This window comes from Lynx rufus, unplaced genomic scaffold (assembly GCF_022079265.1).
Source record: "Lynx rufus isolate CCGP_SWC_20201006 ecotype Redwood Valley unplaced genomic scaffold, mLynRuf1.p SCAF_3, whole genome shotgun sequence".
NCBI lineage: Eukaryota > Metazoa > Chordata > Mammalia > Carnivora > Felidae > Lynx > Lynx rufus.
Window position 1 is genome coordinate 139,516,694 of NW_025814845.1, and position 22,969 is coordinate 139,539,662.

Genomic DNA, 22,969 nt, shown 5'->3' on the forward strand with positions numbered 1-22,969 from the left:
GATCGGGACCCACACTCTTGACCAGAGTGCGGTCCCGAACAGCCGGGGTACAGAGTTTTTACAGCCGACCACATCGTCTTATCAACACCTGGGAACAAAACAAAGAAATAGTTCCCAGATGGGAGTGGAAACAGTTCAGACGTGCCCTTGCCCCAATCCAATCAAACACTAATCCAGTTGACTTTCCTTAAACTTTTGTTCCCTTGATTGAGAGGACAAGGCTGTTATCTCTTAATCTACACTGTTAAAACAAAGCTGTTATTTGTTAAGGCTACAGGTTAGCCCAACACTACAATTTAACCCTTACAGAGAGAGAGAGAGAGAAAACGAGAATGAGCAGAGAAGGGGCAGAGCAAGAGAGGGACACAGAATCCGAAGCAGGCTCCAGGCTCTGAGATGTCAGCACAGAGACCAGTGCAGGGCTTGAACTCCAGAACCGTGAGATCATTACGGTTAAACAGTTAACCGACGACTAAGCCACCCAGGCGCCCTTCCAGTTCCATTTTAGATTGAAATTCTTTTACACCCTAAAAGGCAATTAGGCTGGACTTTTCAAAAAGTGAAGTTCTCTTGAAAAAAGGGGCAGGAAAATTGTTCCAGATTCAAAGAGACCGCAGAAACATACCGACCCAGTGCAATGCACTAACCTTAATGGATCGAGGGTTGGGGGGAAGGTATAATGACATTTGGGAAACTACTGGAGAGGCTTTAAAACCGAACACTTATAATAGTGGAATTTTTATTAATTTACATGTTTATGATAATGGTAACCCATTTAGTAGAATATCCTCATTCTTAGGAGGTTTATGCTTAAGCATTGTGGTGAAATATACTTACAGATGTCACAAATTATTCTTAAATTGTTAAAAGGTGTTTGTTATACTATTCTTTCAGCATTTGGCTATGGTTTAATTTTTTTTTTTAATGTTTATTTTTGAGAGAAACGGAGAGAGGAAATAGTGTGTGTGCCTGAGCTGGGAAGGGGCAGAGACGGGGTGGGGGGGGGGGCAGAAGATCCAAAGTGGGTTCCTCACTGACAACAGAAAGCCGGACGTGGGTCTTGAACCCACTAACCCTGAGATCATGACCTGAGCCAAAGTTGGAGGCTTAACCAATTGAGCCACCCAGGCACCCCTGTGGCTTAAATTTTTTAAAGAAATAAGTGGGGAGGGGGCGCCTGGGAGGCTCAGCCTGTTAAGCTTCAACTTGGGCTCAGGTCATGACCACCGTTTGTGGGGCTGAGTCTGTGCTGAGAGCTCAGAGCCTGGACCCTGCTTCAGATTCTCCCTCGTTCTTTGCCCCTCCCACTCCTGCTCTCTCTGTCTGTCTCTCTTTCTCAAAAATAAATAAAACATTAAAGAAATTTAATCATTGTATTCACAGGCCCTTGGCTTGGTTTCGGATTCATAACGGGCCTTCATAAATCTTTGCCAGTCCGTAAATCCTGGCTCCCCTTTATCATCTGCCGCCTTGGGAAGGCTCCATCACCTCCTTGAGCCTCAGCCGACTCCTCAGTAAACACCCAGCCGCAGGTGAGGAGGAGGAAGTTTGGAAGGTTCTCCACCCCACTGCATACCGCAAGCACTACTCGGCGTCATCAGAATAAGTCTCCCCGCCCTTCCCAGATCTGCCCTCCTGGGGACCTGCTCCTCCCCCAGTCTTCTCCCTCGGTCCAGGGAACCCCTTTCTCTCAACAGCTCCAGCAAAAACCTCACGGCTTCTCTGCTTTCTCTGCTTGACTCCCCACAGCCGGTCTGTCAGATATCCAGCCGTCCCTCCGCTGCGCTCTGTGCTCGCATTCTGGCACACTCTCCTGGGGACGCCTGGAAACCCCCTCTGACTGCCTGCTCTGGCCTGCAAGACTTCCAGCATCTGACCTTCAGCAGGCCGCCTGCCCCTCCTGCGCCACCTGCCCTTGCCAGGCCCTCTTGTCAGTGCCCCACACAAACTGGCCTTCTTGCCTTTGCGTCCCCCCCACCCCGGGCCCTTTTCTGCCCCGATCTCCCTTCATTTGTTCACCGCGCCTGGAGGGGATGTCCTGTTCCCTTGGCCCAGATAATCGCTGCTGAGACTGGACTTCACTTGACCTTAGTCCCCTCCCCAGGGAGGACTTCAGGGGTCCTTCATGCTAGTAACGGGAGCCTGTCACCTGCTGCCCAGTCTACTGTTCTGTGGCACCTAGCACGCAGCACACACAGTGCGGTGGCTCAGGTAGTGCCTATCCTGAGACTAGATTACAAACTCCCTCATGGACGATAAAACTCCATGGAAGCAGAGACTGACTTCATCCAACTCCGTCTGACCAGAGCCAACCAATGCTAAGGTGCCATAATTGTTGGGAAAAGGAACCCGTGAAATGTTGCCACAAGAAACAACCCAGGGCACTTAGGAAAACAATGACCTTTTAGAGGGAAGATCTTTGACCCCTGGAGGGAAAGGACGGAGACTTAATCCTCAGAGGGAATCTGAAGACGTCGGCAGGCAACTAAAGTGTAAATTTACCTTGACAAACTGCCTGGCCCACCCTGATTTATTTCCGTGGGCGAGAAGACGTTCTACCCTGGCTCCTGCCTCACTCTCTTGATCAAATCAGCTGCAGTCTTTTCCTTCCTGCACACTTTGGCCACATATCCCTCCTGTCTTGTCTCCACTCCCTCTTTCCTTCCTCCCCACACCCAGGACACCTACAATCACTGCCTTAGGCTGACTGGGATTATAGAAAAAGCAAGCTGTTTGAATGGGAGTCCATTGTTACTTCTTACTCCCTCCAGCAGGTACGCTGATTGTGGTAAATGGTTTAACCTTCCTGATTGACAAGGATTCAGGAACAGGGGTGAAACTCATCTCCTTTCTGCCTTGTCTGGAAGCTAAAGGAAGAATGTAGAAAGATGTATTTTTTAACAGTATTTATGTGTATGTACAAGAAAATACAACAAAATATTCTAAAACAATCCTTGGATTGGGGAAGATTTTACAACCTTCGGCTTTTTTGAACAGTCACTCAAAGAGGGGCATCCCCCTGTACAGGGCCAGAAGCTGCTAGAAGTCAAGTTAAAATCTGGTCAAGTCTTTTTTTTTTTTAATGTTTTATTTATTTTTGAGACAGAGAGAGACAGACCATGAGCGGGGTATGGGCAGAGAGACAGGGAGACACAGAATCTGAAGCAGGCTCCAGGGTCTGAGCTGTCAGCACAGAGCCCCACGTGGGGCTCAAACTCATCAATTGTGAGATCATGACCTGAGACAAAGTTGGACACTTAAATGACTGAGCCACCCAGGTGCCCCAAAGTTTGGTCAAGTCTTGAATGAAGTTATTGGAATGGAGTGTCCATGCCAATAGTTTCTCCAGTTCTTGCCATACAGAAAAACATGTCTGTATATTCAGAATAAGATTATTTCTGGATAATGGAATTATTTAATTTTTGTGTGTCTGTGTTTAGGTATTTTGAAACTATGATATTATTGTAACAATAGTATTAATATTCCAGATAATATGTGTACATGTTTTCATAACACAGATGAGAAAAACAAGATTCGAGGAAGTTATAAGAAACTTGTCCATGGTTGATAAGCTAATATTTGGCAGGACATGATCGGAATCATTTAGAATGAGAAAAAAATATTGGTTACCTATAGCGAAACATGGACATTCAACAGACAGATTGCAGTGTAAGTCTCTGCAGAGAGTAAGACCACACCGGGAGTAGGTGTGGCCTGATGAGATGACCAGGATATACTCCTCTACATTCTTGGATGGAGAATATTATGAGCAATTATATGCCAATAAAATGGGTAATCTAGGGGCGCCTGGGTGGCGCAGTCGGTTGAGCGTCCGACTTCAGCCAGGTCACGATCTCGCGGTCCGTGAGTTCGAGCCCCGCGTCGGGCTCTGGGCTGATGGCTCGGAGTCTGGAGCCTGTTTCCGATTCTGTGTCTCCCTCTCTCTCTGCCCCTCCCCCGTTCATGCTCTGTCTCTCTCTGTCCCAAAAATAAATAAACGTTGAAAAAAAAAATTAAAAAAAAAAATAATAAAATGGGTTATCTAGAAGCAATGGACAAATTCCTAGAAACATAAACACTACCAAAACTGTAACAGGAAGAAATAGAAAATTTGAACAGACCCATAACCAGTAAGGAAATCAAATTAGTCATCAAAAATCTACCAAAAAGCAAGAGTCCGGGGCCAGATGGCTTTACAGGGGAATTCTACCATTTAACGGAGAGTTAACACCTATTCTCTTGAAACTGTTCCAAAAAAAAGAAATGGAAAGAAAACTTCCAAACTCTCTCTATGAAGCCAGCATTACCTTGATTTCCAAAACCAGACAGAGACCCCACTAAGAAGGAGAACTATAGACCAATTTTCTTGGATGAACATGGATGCAAAAATCCTCAACAAGATATTAGCCAACCGGATCCAACAATACATTAAAAATTTTATTCACCACGACAAAGCGGGATTTACACCTGCGATGCAGGGCTGGCTCAATATCCGCAAAACAATTAATGTGATTCATCACATCAATAAAAGAAAGGACAAGAACCATATGATCCTCTCAATAGATGCAGAGAAAGCATTTGACAAACTACAGCATGCTTTTTTGATAAAAACCCTCAAGAAAGTCGGGATAGAAGGAGCATACCTCGAGATCATAAAAGCCATATATGAAAGACCCAATGCTAATACCACCCTCAATGGGGAAAAACTGAGAGCTTTCCCCCTGTCAGGAACAAGACAGGGATGTCCACTCTCACCACTGTTCTTCAACATAGCATTGGAAGTCTTAGCCTCTGCAATCAGACAACACAAAGAAAGAAAAGGCATCCAAATCAGCCAGGAGGCAGTCAAACTTTTACTCTTCACAGATGACATGATAATCTATATGGAAAACCCAAAAGATTCCACCAAAAACTGCTAGAACTGATCCATGAATTCAGCAAAGTCCCAGGATATAAAATCAATGCACAGAAATCAGTTCCATTCCTATACACCAACAATGAAGTGATAGAAAGAGAAATCAAGGAATCAATCCCATTTACAGTTGCACCAGAAACCATAAAATACCTAGGAATAAATCTAACCAAAGAGGTGAAAAATCTATACACTGAAAACTATAGAAAGCTTATGAAAGAAATTGAAGAAGACACAACAAAATGGAAAAAATATTCCCTGCTCCTGCATAGGAAGAACAAATATTGTTAAAAATGTCGATACTACCCAAAGCAATCTACATATTCAATGTATCCATCAAAGTAACACCAGCATTCTTCACAGAGCTACAACAAATAATCCTAAAATTTGTATGGAGCCAGAAAAGACCCTGAATAGCCAAAGCGATCTTGAAAAAGAAAACCAAAGCAGGAGGCATCACAATCCCAGACTTCAAGCTATACTACAAAGCTATAATCATCAAGACAGTATGGTACTGGCACAAGAGCAGACACTCAGATCAATGGAACAGAATAGAGAACCTGGAAATGGATCCACAAACATATGGCCAACTAATCTTTGACAAAGCAGGAAAGAATATCCAATGGAAGAAGACAGTCAGTCTCTTCAGCAAGTGGTGCTGGGAAAACTGGACAGTGACATTCAGAAGAATGAACCTGGACCACTTTCTTACAACATACACAAAAATAAAGTCAAAATGGATGAAAGACCTAAATGTGAGACAGGAAGCCATCAAAATCCTCGAGGAGGAAGCAGGCAAAACCTCTTTAATCTTGGCCACAGCAACTTCTTACTCAACACGTCTCCAGAGGCAAGGGAAACAAAAACAAAAATGAACTACTGGGACCTCATCAAAATAAAAAGCTTCTGCACAGCAAAGGAAACAATCAGCAAAACTAAAAGGCAACTGACAGAATGGGAGAAGATATTTGCAAACGACATATCAGATAAAGGGTTAGTATCCAAAACCTACAAAGAACTTCTCAAACTCAACACCCAAAAAACAAATAATCCAGTGAAGAAATGGGCAAAAGACATGAATAGACACTTCTCCAAGGAAGACATCCAGATGGCCAACTGACACACAAAAAAATGCTCCACATCACTCATCATCAGGGAAATACAAATCAAAACCACAATGAGATACCACCTTACACCTGTCATAATGGCTCACATTAACAACTCAGGCAACAACAGATGTTGGCGAGGATGCAGAGAAAGAGGATCTCTTTTGCATTGTTGGTGGGAATGCAAGCTGGTGCAGCCACTCTGGAAAACAGTATGGAGGTTCCTCAAAAAACTAAAAATAGAACTACCCTATGACCCAGCAATTGCACTACTAGGCATTTATCCACAGGATACAGGTGTGCTGTTTCGAAGGGACACATGCACCCCCATGTTTATAGCAGCACTATCAACAATAGTTGAACTGGAGGGTATTATGCCAAGTGAAATTAGTCAGTCAGAGAAAGACAAAAACCATATGACTTCACGCATATGAGGACTTTAAGAGACAAACAGATGAATATAAGGGAAGAGAAAGAAAAAATAATATAAAAACAGGGAAGGGGACAAAACGGAAGAGACTCATAAATATGGAAAACAAACTGAGGGTTACTGGAGGGGTTGTGGGAGGGGGGATGGGCCAAATGGGTAAGGGGCACTAAGGAATCTACTCCTGAAATCGTCACAGCACTATATGCTAACTAATTTGGATGTAAATTAAAAAAAATAAAAAATTAAATTAAAAACAAATAAAGAAAGAAATACAGTGAAACATGATTTTGGGGACATTCAACAGACAGATTGCAGTGTAAGTCTGTGGAGAGGGTAAGACCATACAGGGAGTAGGTGTGGCCTGAAGAGATGACCAGGATATACTCCTCTACATTCTTTGATGGTCACTGCTTGCCCTTTCTCTCCATTTATTATTTTTTTCCCCAGAAAACATTAAACATTGAATATGTTATACTTTATTAGAATCCCCACATTTATTGTATTGTAATTTTAAGAGTGCATAGAATTGAAAACATTCAAGTTCATCCATAAAACAGGAAACCTCACCTTGCCTAGTATGAAAAACTCCTGAGGGCGAAAACTGTAGATCTGATCATTTTTCTGAATCTATAGGTTGGGCCATAGAACTAAATGCAATTAGCCAACAGGTTGGGAAGGGGCAGAATAGAGATGCAATTACCTACCCTCAGAGAGGCAAATTAATCCCCCAAATCTACCTCTACATTTTGTTTCTGTGCTCAGGACTAATTACCTTTAAGAATTATAATCCACCTTTCCTTTTCATATCTCCCTTGGCTCCTCCTACCCCCCTCTCCCCCCGCACTGAAATTGTTTGCACTAATTCATCAGTGACCTGGTGTCCCAGTCCATGGATACTTTTTCAGTCCCTTTAATGTTGTCTTGAGCCCTGGCCCATGACAGTGCTGACTTCCTCTGACTGCTTCTCAGTCTCTTTGGCAAACAGCTCTTCCTCTACCTGCTCTTTAGGACTCCTTGCTCCCTAAGGTTCTGCTCTTGGCCAGTGCCCTCCACTTTTCTGCCTCCACAGGACCTATATACAGCCAAACACAAGTTCCCAAAGTCACATACCCTGTTGACAACACTGTGATTCGGAAGAGTGTAGGGCTTTAAGGTAACAGGCAACCCAGGGCAGGGGTACTCTGGGGTTCCCCAGGAGCATGGACAGAATTTAGGGATACATCTGAAGGGAGGACAACAGGAACTGCTGATGGAGTGGGTGTGAGTAAAGGAACAAGAGAAATCAGAGATGCCTAGTAGGTTTTTGCCTCAGCTATTAGGAGAACAGTGGTTCCCTGGATTAAGATGGAGAGGCCTGGGGGAAGGTCAGGTTCTGGGCAGATAGAAATTAAGAAAATTAAGATTTAACAGAATTTCTTTCAATTAAGAAATTAACAGAAATTAAGATTTCTGTTTTGGGGCTCCTGGGTGGCTCAGTGGGTTAAGCATCTGACTTCAGCTCAGGTCATGATCTCACAGTTTGTGAATTCAAGCCCAGTATTGGGTGAGTTCTAGTCCCTCATTGGGTGAGCTTGAGCCCTGCTTCAGGTAAAAACATGAGCCCCGCTTTGGGTGAGCCCCGCTTCTCTCTCTCTCTCTCTCTCTGCCCTTTGTGGGATTCTTTCTTTCTCTGCCCTTTACTCAATTGCACTCTCCCCCTCCCCCAAAAAGATTTCTGTTTGTATCCATGAATGTGGAGATGCCAGTTTGAAATCCAAGTGAAACCCTCCATTGGGCGGTTGCATACGGGAGACTGATGGTCCAGAAAGAGGCCAACCTGAGAAAAATTTTGAGCTCTCAGCACAAAGGTAGCTTAATTAAAGAGCGATAATACCACCTAAGGAGAAAAATTAAAGAGAAAAAAATGAGGACCCTACAGAAAACTCCTAAAAGTAATACAAACTAACAAATTCTTAAACTCACTAGTAATCAGGGAAAAGAGAGTTAAACCAACATCGATTTCTCCTATTAGATTAACAAAAGTGAAAATGACCCTTAATAACCAGTTGGCAAGGATTGTGAGGGAAATGATACACTATCAGTGGAAATGTTAATAGATGCAGGCTTCCTTTTTACACGTTAAAAACAAGACGTAGGAGGAGGATGAAATAAACTTGATTTTTTTTTAAACAGCATATTTCGATTTTGTAAGTAAGTTGTTCAAGTATATCATTTTGTATGCATATAGTATTGCTACCAGAGAGAATTCCCTTTTTTCCCCTCTGTTTTTGAGAAACTGGATTTCATCTTGTTCTTCAGTCAGACCACCTTATCATCATTTTATACAAGACCACACTCTTATTGTTTTTAAATATCTCCCTTCATTCTTGTTCTCCACTCCTGTTCTCTCTTCCTCCATTCAGTACCTCCTTGAATGCATTTCATTTTCTTTTAAGACTGGATGCATTTTGGGGCGCCTGGGTGGCGCAGTCGGTTAAGCGTCCGACTTCAGCCAGGTCACGATCTCGCGGTCCGGGAGTTCGAGCCCCGCGTCAGGCTCTGGGCTGATGGCTCAGAGCCTGGAGCCTATTTCCGATTCTGTGTCTCCCTCTCTCTCTGCCCCTCCCCCGTTCATGCTCTGTCTCTCGCTGTCCCAAAAATAAATAAACGTTGAAAAAAAAAAAATTTATTTATTTATTTTTTTTTTAATTTTTTTTTTTTTCAACGTTTATTTTTATTTTTGGGGCAGAGAGACAGAGCATGAACGGGCGAGGGGCAGAGAGGGAGACACAGAATCAGAAACAGGCTCCAGGCTCTGAGCCATCAGCCCAGAGCCCGACGCGGGGCTCGAACTCACAGACCGCGAGATCGTGACCTGGCTGAAGTCGGACGCTTAACCGACTGCGCCACCCAGGCGCCCCGAAAAAAAAAAAATTAAAAAAAAAAAAAGACTGGATACATTTTTGTAAGATTATAAAGTACTGCTTTGTGGGTCTAAGTCTGTTTAATTTGGGGCGCCTGGGTGGCTCAGTTGATTAAACGTCTGAGTTCGGCTCAGGTCATGACCTTGTGGCTCACGGGTTTGAGCCCCACATCTGGCTCTGTGCTGACTGCTCAGAGCCTGGAGCCTGCTTTGGATTCTGTGTCTTCCTCTCTCTCTGCCCCTTCCCTGATCGAGTGCGCGCGCTCTCTCTCTCTCTCTCTCTCTCAAAAATAAATAAAAAACATTAAAAAAGTTAAGTCTGCTTAATTTACCGATATGTTCATTTGATCCACATGTACTGTATAGGAATTCACTTAATTTATGTTGGACTTTGCTTTTTAGTTCCTGCTCTTCACTTAAAAACAGTATTCGTTATGTGCTTTTACAGTGCTACATGAATGGTATTAATACTTTATTTTTTGTCTACAATCTTCCACTATTCACCAATAATAATAGATTTTTTTTAGTGATTTATCTCTTATCAGGTTAGCTGAAGAACATTATGTATGTACAGTATTATTTACTATGGGACTCTGCTATACATTATACTGGATTCACATGAATACAAAAAATATTTTCAGGTGTAAAACCTTTTTATCCTCAGTTAAATCTTTTAAAAATCTTGTTACAAGCTTTAAAATTTAAAGCTTATACAAAGTAGAGAGAATGGGAAATGAACCTCCATGCGACAATCACCCAAAGTCTTACAATTTAAGAATCACTTCAGAATTATATCTCTGTCTATATCTCAAAAAAAGAGGACAGATTATTTCTCAATAATTTTCTAATAAAATTAGTCTGTACATTGAACCAATGCTTGCTTCATATTGGCACCTTCAGTGTTAACCTTCTGTAAGGAAGAAGATCTTTCAGCAGGCAACCCAGCCGGGCAGGTTCTGGGTTGAAATCTCTTTTTGACACTTTGAAAGTCATAAAAATGCAAACAATAAAAGAAATTGCCTGGGCGCCTGGCTGGCTCAGTCCATGGAGCATGGAGCAGGAGACTCTTGATCTTGGGGTTGTGACTTCAGGCCCTACATTGGGCATAGAGCTTACTTTAAAAAATGAATGAATGAATGAATGAAACTGCCCTACATTGTTATTATGAAGAAGACTCTAAAGTTCTTAGGCCAAAGACACTTAAGGGCTTATTATAATTATAGGACGCCCCCCCTACTCTCTTTCACGCCCCTCCCACTTAGAGGAGGAGCCAGGTTTGCTGGGTGGAGTCATCTCAGCTGGTCCCTCCCATTTATAATGTGGATTTCCCTGCAGATTGTGCCTCCCTGCGCAAATAAAGGGACCTTAGCAGAGGCTCCAGGTAAGCTGGGAGAGGGAGGATGTGGGTGCGGGAGACTGGAGCGGTAGGATCCGTGGCCTCTGGAGTTAAGCGCTCAGTGCCCCGTGAGAGACCATGCTTGGAGAGACCATACCTCGTCAGGAATTGTAAACTCTGGGTTTGGCTTATTTCAAAACACATCCCTTGTAACATGGTTCCCGGTCTCTCAAAGAGCCTTAAGAATCGCCTGAAATGTTTACTAAACTCACCGATAGCCAGATCCCACCCTGCCCTAAAGGGGAAGTAATATCTGTTTCAAAGACCTGGGAGGGGCTGGTCTGAGGTTGAAGTGGAATTTCCTTATAGGATGTCTCAGAAATGGTTTGCGGTGGGGCGAGTGGAGGGATAAGAGCTATGGGCCCCTGTACCCCTGATTCCAGGCCCTGCATGGCCTTCTTACTTAGTTTAACCATTCTGCCTTCTTACAGAGGGCAGATTAAGTTTCAGTGAGGTTAAGTAGTTTACCCAAAGCCACCGAGCTTGTAAGGGAGCAACAGGAATCTAATTCGACAAGTATTTAATGGGTTTCTGAGCTGAGTGCTTGAGGATCAATTATAAGAAATCAAAGTATACTCTTGGTGGTTAGTGTGGAAGACAGAGCTTGACCTCAAAACACAACAGTAATTAAGGTTTACGGAGGGAAGGTGTCTAATCCTGAACCTTGAACTAGGATATTGAGATCAGGGGGGATGTTTGAGATCTGAAGGGAGAGGAGGAACTAAGAAAGGACACTGACCGATGGACCAGAGCTCTGCTGAACTTCAGGTCAGCTGTGTTCCAATGTCCTCTGGCCACAGGGAGGTCAGCCTGGAGAAAGTGAAGGAAGAACTGGGGCTGAAGCCAGTTTGGGGGCTGGGTGCCAGACAAAGGCCCCGACCATGAGGGGTCATGGGAGTGCAGTGAAGGATTTGGGGGAGCCTGGGCACTTTCTAAATCCTGTACCTGTGTAAGCAGAGGCAGGAATGGCGGGGGCCTGGTAGCCGCTGGTCCCGGGTCATCCTGGAGAGTCCACTAGTCTGAAACTCAAACCACTGTAAAACAAGTTTTTGATAAATTTGGTGCAAAATGTATTTGGTAAAAAAACTTCACCTGACACAAAGCTTTTTGTATCCTATAAAGGATAGCTTTAATTATCTCACTTGCTTTAAATACACATGAATTTTGCATAAATATTACAGTGTTTAATTAGGAAGTGTTTCCCCAGACTCTTGGGGATGTTCACATTATACTTGATGTATGTACTATATTCTTTTTCTAAAATATAACATTCCAAATATAGTAGTAGTCCAGTGGTCTCAGGGGAAGAGAATGCCGGGACTGGAGTGAGGGATTAGTTGAGAAAGTGGGAAGTCCCCTGCTTCCTTCGGTCTATAATGAATTGTTTGCATCTTTCTACATCAATACATTTAGTTACTACCACCTTTCTTTTTTTTTTTTTTAAATTTTTTTTTAATGTTTATTTATTTTTGAGACAGGGAGAGACAGAGCATGAACGGGGGAGGGTCAGAGAGAGAGGGAGACACAGAATCTGAAACAGGCTCCAGGCTCTGAGCTGTCAGCACAGAGCCCGACGCGGGGCTTGAACTCACGGACCGCGAGATCATGACCTGAGCCGAAGTCGGACGCTTAACTGACTGAGCCACCCAGGCGCCCCACCACCTTTCTTTAAAATCTGCTTGCTGGGCGCCTGGGTGGCTCAGTCGTTAAACGTCTGACTTCGGCTCAGGTCATGATCTCATGGTTTCGAAGTTCAAGTCCCATATCGGGTGGTGAGCCTCGCTTCTCTCTCTCTCTCTCTCTCTCTCTCTTTCTCTCTGCACCTCCTGAGATTCTCCGCCCCTCAATCGCTTGCCCCCCTCTCAAAAAATAAAATAAAATCTGCACGTAAGTCTCTTCAAAAGAATGTATGTGACATGCAAGTGATGTAGTTTATTCAGCCAATACGGACAGTAGAGATTTCTAATGTTTCCACTTGTTTGAAGTTCAAATCAGTGCTCAAGAGAACATCTTTGTATGTATTTGGATATTTGTTCACATTATATGTGTGTTAAAAAAAAACAACCATTCAACTGAGTAAATTTTAAAGATCTCAAATCTAACAGAGAAGAACTCTGAGGTGCTGTACAAAATGAAAAAATTATAGGCAGAAGGGAGCCGGAACAAGGAAATTATACAGGCAAAAAAAGCAAAGTGAGTTTCCTTTAGAGGATAGCAAGGGTCTATCAGGATCAACTAGGCCTGATCAGGTGACTCCTGATGGAAAGACTCCATTTCTGGGAGAGTTAAGTCTTGGTGACATGGGGCTTACCCCATTTTGGACCCATTTTCTTGTTTTTAACATGTGATTTTTGGAATTAGTATCAGTGGAATTAGTAGGGCAAAGCAGAGTTTTTAAATCTTTAATGGATATTTCAGCATTGGTTTCTAAAAATAAAAGGTTTCTACTTCACCAGTCTACAGTGTTGGAAACTCTACCTCCCAAAGCCAAAACAGGGTATTATTCTTTTCAATTTTACCAATACAATAAGCATAAAGGGGAAAAGTTCTTTTTCAGTTTGTAATTCTTAAGTTATTAATAAGTTTCTGTGTTTTCCATAACTTGTTTTTATGCTTCTTTTTCTGCACTGGGAGTTCAGGTTTTTAAAATTTGTTTTACTTATTTTGTAGGTACTCTTTGTTCAGAGATAGGATTTAATCAGTAAATACCGAAAATATTTTTCCTTTTTTTCTACTTTTTATAAATTTGTATGTCTAGATGTTATTTCCTGGCTCTCACTACGCAACAGCCTGTCCAGAAGCACATTGAGCTGTTGAAGGGGAACAGAATTTGCCACCCCAAAATAAGCTCTTCTGCATAAGGATTATTTCAAGCTGATTATTTTTGAGAGAGTGCAAATACTGGATAATGTTTGAAAATAGAAGTTGCCCTTTTGTGAGGGTAATTTACATTCATAAAAGAAATATCCATTTGTAAGGGTTTCTTTGCACTCTGTATCCGCAAGAGGGGGATGACTAAATCTCTAGAAACCCTTATCTTTGAAGAAGGCAGGGACTCAAATCTGCATAACAACCTTACTCTTGTTTACTCTGCTTTGCCAAATAATCTCCCCAAACTGCTCCCCTCCCTTGCATCTATCTTTTGTCTTTAGCTGGAGATGGTATTTAAAATGGTGGCTTGGGCCATTTTGGGGAGTTACTCCACTTTTCATGGGTATCTCCATTGTATACGGAGGTATACATATTATAAAACATATAATTTTTCTTGTTAATATATCTTTTTATAACCGGGGAGGCTCAGTCAAGAGCCTAGGAGGGTAGAGGGAAAATTATATTTCCTCCCCTGTACCTTAGAGGAGCAAGGATGAGAAAAGCAAACCAAATATGGTAAACGTGAATTCTGAGCCATCAGAAAAACTGTTTTAAGCTTCAAAATTGAGGAGGTTTCCTTAAGTTCTGTACTCTCATAAGACAAAAGTTTATAGTGATATTATAATTATTCTTAATTCTAAGAGTTTGGGATTGTAGGGGAGGAAAAATTTTCCCTTCTGTCCTTTTAGGTTCTATAGCTAGTTTAAGAATTAAGTTGAGGTAGAAGAGATGAATAAGAAAAAACTTTAATAACCTATTTATGCAAAGGACTCTCACAAAGATATGAGACTCAAACGACGACCCAGACAGACCAGATGATCGGGACTTCCATGCCATCCAGAGCTCAGGAAAGAGCCAGAAGTCTGGAACCTTTGCGGTTGAGGGAGGCAATTCCCAGAAAGGTGAGTAGAAAAAAGTCTGGTAAACAAAGGTTCTTATGTTCTGCAGGTAAGTCTCTTAGGTGAAAAAGTTCTTTCAGGTAATAGCTCTTTTTGCACTAGTCCCCCTTTATAATGTAAATTTCCTTTATAATTGCAAATCCTGCCCTCTCCACAAAGGGGGAAATTACTTTTTTAAGGCAGTTAAGATGGAGGTAAAGGGCTTTTCCTGCTGGGGCTCGAATGCCTTCCTCAAAATAATTCACATTACTAATGGCCTATTTTCGGGTTGCATGTGCTGAACCCCTTCAAGATGTAAAATGAATTCCTCCAAGTTACATGGATAGGTGTCTTAATTTCGCTGTGCTACATCTATCTGTCCCAGAGCCCATGCCCTTTCCACAGCCCACGTTGGGGTGAATGGGAGGTAGATGAGATGTAGGGATTGTGGTACCAAGTAGGTAGGAATAGATAGAGCATCATAATAAAGGCATGGAAATAAAAGACTGGGGTTAGAAGAGGGTAATCTGACTAGAATTTGGTAATGGGTAGGACCACCTGAAACAAACCCAGAGTTGTTTTTATTTTGTTTGTTTTTTAAGGAAGTTGTACCTCATCTGCAAGTAATTCATGATTCGAGGAAACAATTGTTCTCCTGGCTAAGAAAGCTGCCTCGCTTGGCTTTCTTTTCTCTGTTTCCAAAGGCTGGAGAGGAGTTGTCTAGTTGAGTTGTGACTGGTTGCAGGCTGTGGGAAGGGCTCTCCTTGGCAGCTGGAATTAAAGGCCTGAAGATTCACAGGACTTTAGCAGCGGCCAGCAAAGTGAGGACTGAGATTTTACAGTGTATCCACTTCTCACTGGAGCCCAAGCTCCTGAAGAAAACCCACCTCAGTCCAGTCTCTCATTCACAGCCCAATGGCAGTGTCGTCAGCCCTGGCAGGGCTCCAGGCCGAAGCCAACTGCCCCATCTGTCTGGACTACCTGAGAGACCCCGTCACCACCGAATGTGGGCACAACTTCTGTCGCTGCTGCATCCAGCAATCCTGGGCTGATCTCAGCGACAGGTTCCCTTGCCCCGTCTGCCGTCACTCATGTCGAGAGACGCACTTGAGGAGCAACACCCAGCTGGGAAGGGTGATCGACATTGCCAAGCTCCTCCACATCAGCAGGAGCAAGAGGAAGAGGCGGGACGAGAGGCATCTGTGTGAGAAGCACAACCGGGTCCTGACCCTCTTCTGTGAGGAGGACCTACAGGTGTTGTGTCCCGCGTGCATGCGACCCCCTGACCACCGGGGCCACTGGGTGAGGCCCGTGGAGGAGGCCACCTCTCACCACAGGCAAAGGCTCGGCAGTTACATCGAGCCCCTGAAGAAGCAGGTGGCTGATATTCAGAAATTAATAAGCATTCAAAGCAAAAAACCCTTAGAGCTGAAAGAGAAGGTGGAAAACCAAAAGCTGGAACTACTCTCTGAATTTGAGTGCCTGAAGCAATTTCTAGATCGTGATCAAGCAGCAGTTCTTTCCAGGTTAGCTGATGAAGAGAAGGACATTCAGCAGAAACTGAGTGCAAACATAACTGCATTTTCAAACCACATTTCCACCCTCAAAGGTCTGCTGAGTAAAGTAGTAGAGAACAGTGTGCTGTCTGAGGTAGAACTGCTATCACAGATTAAACATTTCTACAAGAAGTCTGAGGATGAGATTAGCCCATCAATTTTTTCAATCCAATTAAGAAGAGAAGGTTGCAGTTTTCCTCCCCAGTACTCTGCTTTGCAGAAAATTATTAAAAAATTTGGAGTGGACGTGATCCTAGACCCTGAGACGGCACACCCTAACTTGATTGTCTCCGAGGATAAAAAAGATGTGAGATTTGCAAAGAGAAAACAAAACGTTCCTTACCTTCCAAAAAGATTTACAACCAACACGGTCGTCCTGGGTTTTCCATATTTTTATTCCGGCAGGCATTTCTGGGAGGTTGAAGTGGGAGACAAGTCTGAATGGGCTGTTGGGATTTGCAGAGACTCGCTTCCCACAAAGGCCAGGAGATCTCTGTCAGCCTGGCAGGGATGTTGGAGGCTTCAGCTGCAGGGGGATCGATATAATGCAGTGGGAGCTGTTCCAACACTGCTACTGTTAGACGTGAAACCCAGAGGCATTGGCATTTTCTTGGACTATGAGCTGGGTGAGATCTCATTTTATAACATAACTGAGAAATCTCACATCTATACTTTCACTGACACTTTCACTAGACCGCTTAGGCCTTATTTCTATGTAGGACCCGATTCAAAGCCTCTCAGAATCTGTACAGGAACAGATTGTGAATGAAATCTCCCTGGACCATCGTAATAGTTGTTTTGTTTTAAAGAATGGAAGGTGGGGGCGCTCGGGTAGCTCAGTTGGTTAAGCGTCTGACTTCTGCTCAGGACATGATCTCACGGTTTGTGGGTTTGAGCCCTGTGTTGGGCCCTGTGCTGACAGCTCGGAGCCTGGAGCTGGTTTTAATTTTTTTTTTTTTTAACGTTTATTTATTTTTGAGACAGAGAGAGACAGAGCATGAACGGGGGAGGGTCAGAGAGAGGGAGACACAGAATCCGAAACAGGCTCCAGGCTCTAAGCTGTCAGCACAGAGCCCGACGCGGGGCTCGAACTCACGGACCATAAGATCATGACCTGAGCCGAAGTCGGACGCTCAACCAACTGAGCCACCCAGGCGCCCCTGGAGCTGGTTTTAGATTGTGTCTCCCTCTTGCTCTCTGCCCCTCTCCTGCTTGTGCTCTATCTCTCGAAAATAAATACACATTAAAAAAGAATTGGAAGGTGGGCAGGCTCTTGTATTAATTAACATGCCAGTAAAGTGAAACCCTCTTCCACACACCCCCGCTCCCCGTCATCTCCCAGTTTTTTCTTTGTTTCGTCCAAGAAGAAAGCTTTGTTTCCACAATTCTCTAGAAAACAGTGCTAGTAATGCCTCTCTCCAGGAGTGTTGAAGGGGTTTTCTGGTTGTGAGGGTGGATTAAGTTGGTCAGAAAGTGCAGACGGAGTGTGCAAGGGATTGACCAAAACAGAACTGGTCAGCTTCGCCTCAGCTCTATCAAAGTTGTGTCATTAAAACATTGTGCTATTCTTGTCATGTACAAGTTGTGTACTAGGCAGAGCAAACTGTAACCTTAGTTTTCCTAAAGGGCACAATTGAAAGGAATGGGGCAGACATCAGAGGGAGTGGCAGACCGTTTTTTCCTTTACCCCAAGGGGGCCAGCTACTGGCAGCACTCACCACATCTGCCTTTTTAGAAACCCTCTACATAGTTTTCATTTCATCCTAAATTCTTTGTTATTATGCATTGTATTTCATAGCATGGTGACTCACAGCATTGTAGAAAATTGGAAAGTCTTATTAGTAACAGGAGTTGCAGTTTAGAAACCATGTCAGAGAATATAAGATGAATCACCAAGTAGTAAAAACTATTTGGGCGTGATGGCAGATCTATTTTTATTCAGCATTTTCTTACTAGTATAGCTAAATTTAGCAAGTCCTATGTCCCAGGAGTTACAGTATTTTCAAAGCAAATACTAAGTGGAAGGCACTAGGCTGTTAAAGAAAACAAGTGTACATGTTTAACCCTGGACACTGCACTGACTTCACCAGAAGGACCTAGGTTCTGTTCATTTTCTATGATGTACTTAATTTGCAAAATGTAGTACTTATTTTGCATGAAGGTGAGACTATATAGTTATGTGCATATGCTCCAAAGTTAACTTTCATATCTTTCCCTATTTTGAATAGAACTTTATATCTTAGCCTCTTATTTCCGTCTTCATATTGATGTCATTTCCCTTTGTTTTTCTCTTCCACCAAAAATCTTTATATTTTTGAAGGAAATAGATACAGTCAACATGTGGGTCATTTTTTTGGAGTCTGATTTGTTGAACAACTGGGAAAGATATACTAACTCAGTGACGGAAGTGTGAATATAGTGTGTTAGGTGACATCAGGGACCTATTTATTTTGTTAGATGTGATACAATTATGATTCAGGAAATGTCTTTATTCTCAGAAATTACTAGTGAAATATATAAGGGTGCAATTTTGTTTTTATGATTTCTACTAAAGAACTCCAGCCAAAAAAAGGTGGGGGGGGCAGGGAAGACACAGAGCAATAAATGAAGCTAAGTGACAAAATGCTGATAATTCTGGAATCTTGGTGATAGTATATGGACATTCGGTTTATATACTCATCAAGATAGAAAGCTTCTGCACAGAAACAACAAAACTAAAAGGCAACTGACTGAATGGAAGAAGATAATGGCAAATGATATTGGATAGGTTAGTATCCAAAATCTATGAAGAACTTATCAAACTCAACACCCAAAAAACAATTCAGTGAAGAAGTTATTCAAAGGATACAGAAATGCTGATTCGAAGGGACACATGCACCCCAATGTTTGTATCTGTTACCAACAATAGACTATGGAAAGATCCCAAATGTCCATCAGTATAGACCATGGAGTACTACTCGGTGATCAAAAATAATGAAATATGGCCATTTGCAACAACATGGATGGAACTAAAGTGTATTATGCTAAGCAAAATAAGTCAAGCAGAGAAAGATAAATATGATTTCACTCCTATGTGGAATTTAAGAAACAACAGATGAACAGGGGAAAGGAAAGAAGATAAAAATGAAGAGGGAGGCAAACCATAAGAGACTTTAAAAAATTTTTTTAATGTTTATTTTTGACAGAGAGAGAGAGAGATATTATGAGTGGGGCAGGGGCAGAGAGAGGGAGACACAGAATCTGAAGCAGGCTCCAGGCTCTGAGCTATCAGCACAGAGCTGGACATAAGAGACTCTTAAATACAGAGAACAAACAGGGTTGCCGGAGGGTGGTGGCTAGGGGGATGGGCTAAATGGGTGATGGGTATTAAGGAGGGCACTTGTTGGGATGAGTACTGGGTGTTGAATCACTGGGTGTATATAAGTGATGAATCACTGGGTTTTACTCCTAAAACCAATACTATACTGTACATTAGTTCACTTGAATTTAAATAAATTTTTAAAAATAAAAATTAGCAAGGGTATTTCCTTTTGTCTTTGTGCTCCAAAGTAAGGTTTCTGCATGGACTCACTCTGCCATCTCTACCTGAAGTTTGAATGGGTGTGTTTACAGTTGAATGAACACATTTATCTCTCCTATCTTATCTAAAATAGGTTTATATTGATTTTGGCTAGTTCCACATTTCTTGAGTTTTGAGAAGCTAGCTGTTACTGAACTACAAATATTAACTATCCATTTCCTTAGAATTGAGTGCAGATTGGATGTCCTTCGAGCAGTTACTAGGTGGGCTCTCTATTGGCTTTACGTTTTTGTTTTTTTTTTATTGTAATAGTATAACAAAAGATGCTTTGCCTCTTCTATTGTCTGTTGCCTAGTTACGTTATATGAATTATGATACACTTCAGGATTACGTTTCACTTTCCTTTAGTTTTCAATTGGACTTTTTTTGACAACTGTTTTTGATAAATTCCCTGTTAATACAACATGGTTGCTCTAATAAAAAAAAGAAAAATAGCCATATAGAGATTATTGGTGTGACCCTTTCCCCTATTCCCTTAACAATACAGGCACACACACATACCCACACACCCTTCCTATTAACAGCGTTAACATTTTGTGTATACCTGTACTGATTTCTTGGCATGCATAAATCAGTATATATTAAGGACTTTTTATGTGCACTAATTTTTTAAATATATTTTTTAAAGTTTATTTTGAGAGCAAGAGAGCGCAAGCAGGGGAGGGGCAGAGAGAGGGATAGAGAATCCCAAGCAGATTTCGCACTATTAGCACAGAGCTCAATGCGGGGCTGGATCTCAGCAACTGAGATGACCTGAGTCCCTATCTGGAGGTGGATGCTTAAGTGACTGAGCCACCAAGGCACCCCGCCCCCCCCCTCCCTTTTTGTTTCTGGTGCAAAAAGGTGATTTTATTCAAGCATAGAGACAGGACACAGGACCTGTGGGCAGAAAGAACTGCTGTGAACTAACTTTTTAAATCAATTATTCCATATTTATGTATTTTTTTTTAAGTTTATTTATTTAAATAGTGTCTACAGTCAACATGGGGCTCAAACTCCCAACCCCGAGATCAAGAGTCACATACATGCTCTTCCAACTGAACCAGCCAGGCCACCCCTATGTGAACTAATTTGTAATAAGGCCAATATATTAGGGACAGCAAGAATGGAAGAAAGGAGCTTTGTAGGTAACTTAAGGATTTAAGAACAATGGGAGGCCATGGAGAGGTTTGAAGCAGGAAACTGAATATGATCAGATTTCTATCTCATTGGCTATGTCACTCTGACATTCAGATTTTTGGGGATCTAAATTTAGGAGTCCTCAGTAAATGCTTAGAAACTGAAGCACTGAAAGTAGATAAAACTTAGAATGCAGGGTGAAAGTCACAAAATTCATAGGACTAGCTGAGAAGGGGACTATCTAGAAAAATTATTTTCCCTCCCCTACAAGGGTAGAGGGGTCCTGAGATTAAAAAGTGAGACAACTACCTCCAAGTTTAGAAGGAAAGAGAATGGAATACAGACCACAAGAGGAATATTTGGTCTTTGACCTAGAGAGGTTAACTCCTTGGCTTAAAAAAAAGGTAAAGAGGATGGATGGGATGAGATTTTGGGTCTACTAAATTCATTATAGAGGTTTAGGGATTTCCCATCTGACAGGCTCTACTTTTTAATCTATATATTTACATTTTTATCTACATATTCATTAGATTTGTTTTCTTGGTATAAATTACTACAAAAAATATTAAAAATTTTGTGGGTTCTGGTTTCAAGTCATGTTTAGAAAGTCATGCCTGTATCAAGTTTGTAAAAATGGTCTCTAATGTTCTTTTATACCTTTATATTAAGGTTAATTTTATATGTTAACTTGACTGGACAGGGGTTACCCAGTTTAAACATTTCCGGGTGTGTCTTTGAGGGTGTTTCCAGATAAGATTAGCATTTGAATCAGTGGATACAAGTAGACTACCCTTCCCTTTGTGGGTGGGCATCACCCAGTCTATTGAGGGCTTGAACAGAATAAAGGCAGAGGAAGGAGGACTTCACTCCTTTTTTTCTGTGCTTGAGCTGCCACATCTCATCTACTTAGGATTCAGGCTAAATCACACCACTGGCTTTCTTAGGTTTCTGTTTATAAATGGCACATCACCAGACTTCTTGGCCACCATGACCACAAGCTAGTTCCTCATAATATATATGGCTTCTGTATATCTATTTTCTCTCTATATATAATATCTTCTATATGTATATATATCTTCTGTTCCTCTGAAGATCCCTAATATTCCTTATGCTTTTATTAAAACTTTCTCCTTTATTACCTTTTGTTTATTTATTTATTTTAATTCTGAATTTTATTTTTTAAAATTTACATCCAAATTAGTTAGCATCTAGTGCAACAATGATTTCAGGAGTAGATTCTTTAATGCCCCTTACCCATTTAGCCCATACCCCCTCCCACACCCCCTCCAGTAACCCTGTTTGTGTTTCATATTTATGAGTCTCTTCTGTTTTGTCCCCCTTCCTGTTTTTATATTATTTTTGTTTCCCTTCCCTTATGTTCATCTGTTTTGTCTCTTAAAGTCCTCATATGAGTGAAATCATATATTTGTCTTTCTGTGACTAATTTCACTTAGCATAATACCCTCTAGTTCCATCCACGTAGTTGCAAATGGCCAGATTTCATTCTTTTTGATTGCTGAGTAATACTCCATTGTGTGTGTGTGTATACATACATATATATATATGTATATGTATATATACCACATCTTTATCCATTCATCCATTGATGGACATTTGGGCTCTCTCCATACTTGGGCTATTGTTGATAGTGCTGCTATAAACATGGGGGTGCATGTGTCCCTTCAAAACAGCACACCTGTATCCCTTGGATAAATGCCTAGTAGTGCAATTGCTGGGTTGTAAGATAGTTCTATTTTTAGTTTTTTGAGGAACTTCCATACTGTTTTCCAGAGTGGCTTCACCAGCTTGCATTCCCACCAATAATGCAAAAGAAATCCTCTTTCTCCGCATCCTCGCCAACATCTGTTGTTGCCTGAGTTGTTAATGTGAGCCATTCTGACAGGTGTGAGGTGATATCTCATTGTGGCTTTCATTTGTATTTCCCTGATGATGAGTGATGTTGAGCATTTTTTCACGTGTCAGTTGGCCATCTGGATTTCTTTGGAGAAGTGTCTATTCATGTCTTTTGCCCATTTCTTCACTGGATTATTTGTTTTTTGGGTGTTGAGTTTGAGAAGTTATTTATAGATTTTGGATACTAACCCTCTATCTGTTATGTCGTTTGCAAATATCTTCTCCCATTCTGTCGGTTGCCTTTTAGTTTTGTTGATTGTTTCCTTCACTGTGCAGAAGCTTTTTATTTTGATGAGGTCCCAGTA

At 42.0% G+C, this 22,969-nt stretch overlaps 1 protein-coding gene across 1 annotated transcript; it reads left to right on the top strand.

The window, feature by feature from the left end:
- Positions 1–15,410: 15,410 nt before the first annotated feature.
- Positions 15,411–16,820, top strand: LOC124520225 (tripartite motif-containing protein 75-like). Its single transcript, XM_047090939.1, has one exon. It carries the CDS (start codon positions 15,411–15,413, stop codon positions 16,818–16,820), a length of 1,410 nt encoding a protein of 469 aa, XP_046946895.1.
- The last annotated feature ends 6,149 nt before the right edge of the window (positions 16,821–22,969 follow it).

Coding starts and splice junctions, on each gene's coding strand:
- LOC124520225 (XM_047090939.1), top strand. CDS start 15,411: ATGGCAGTGTCGTCAGCCCTGGCAGGGCTCCAGGCCGAAGCCAACTGC.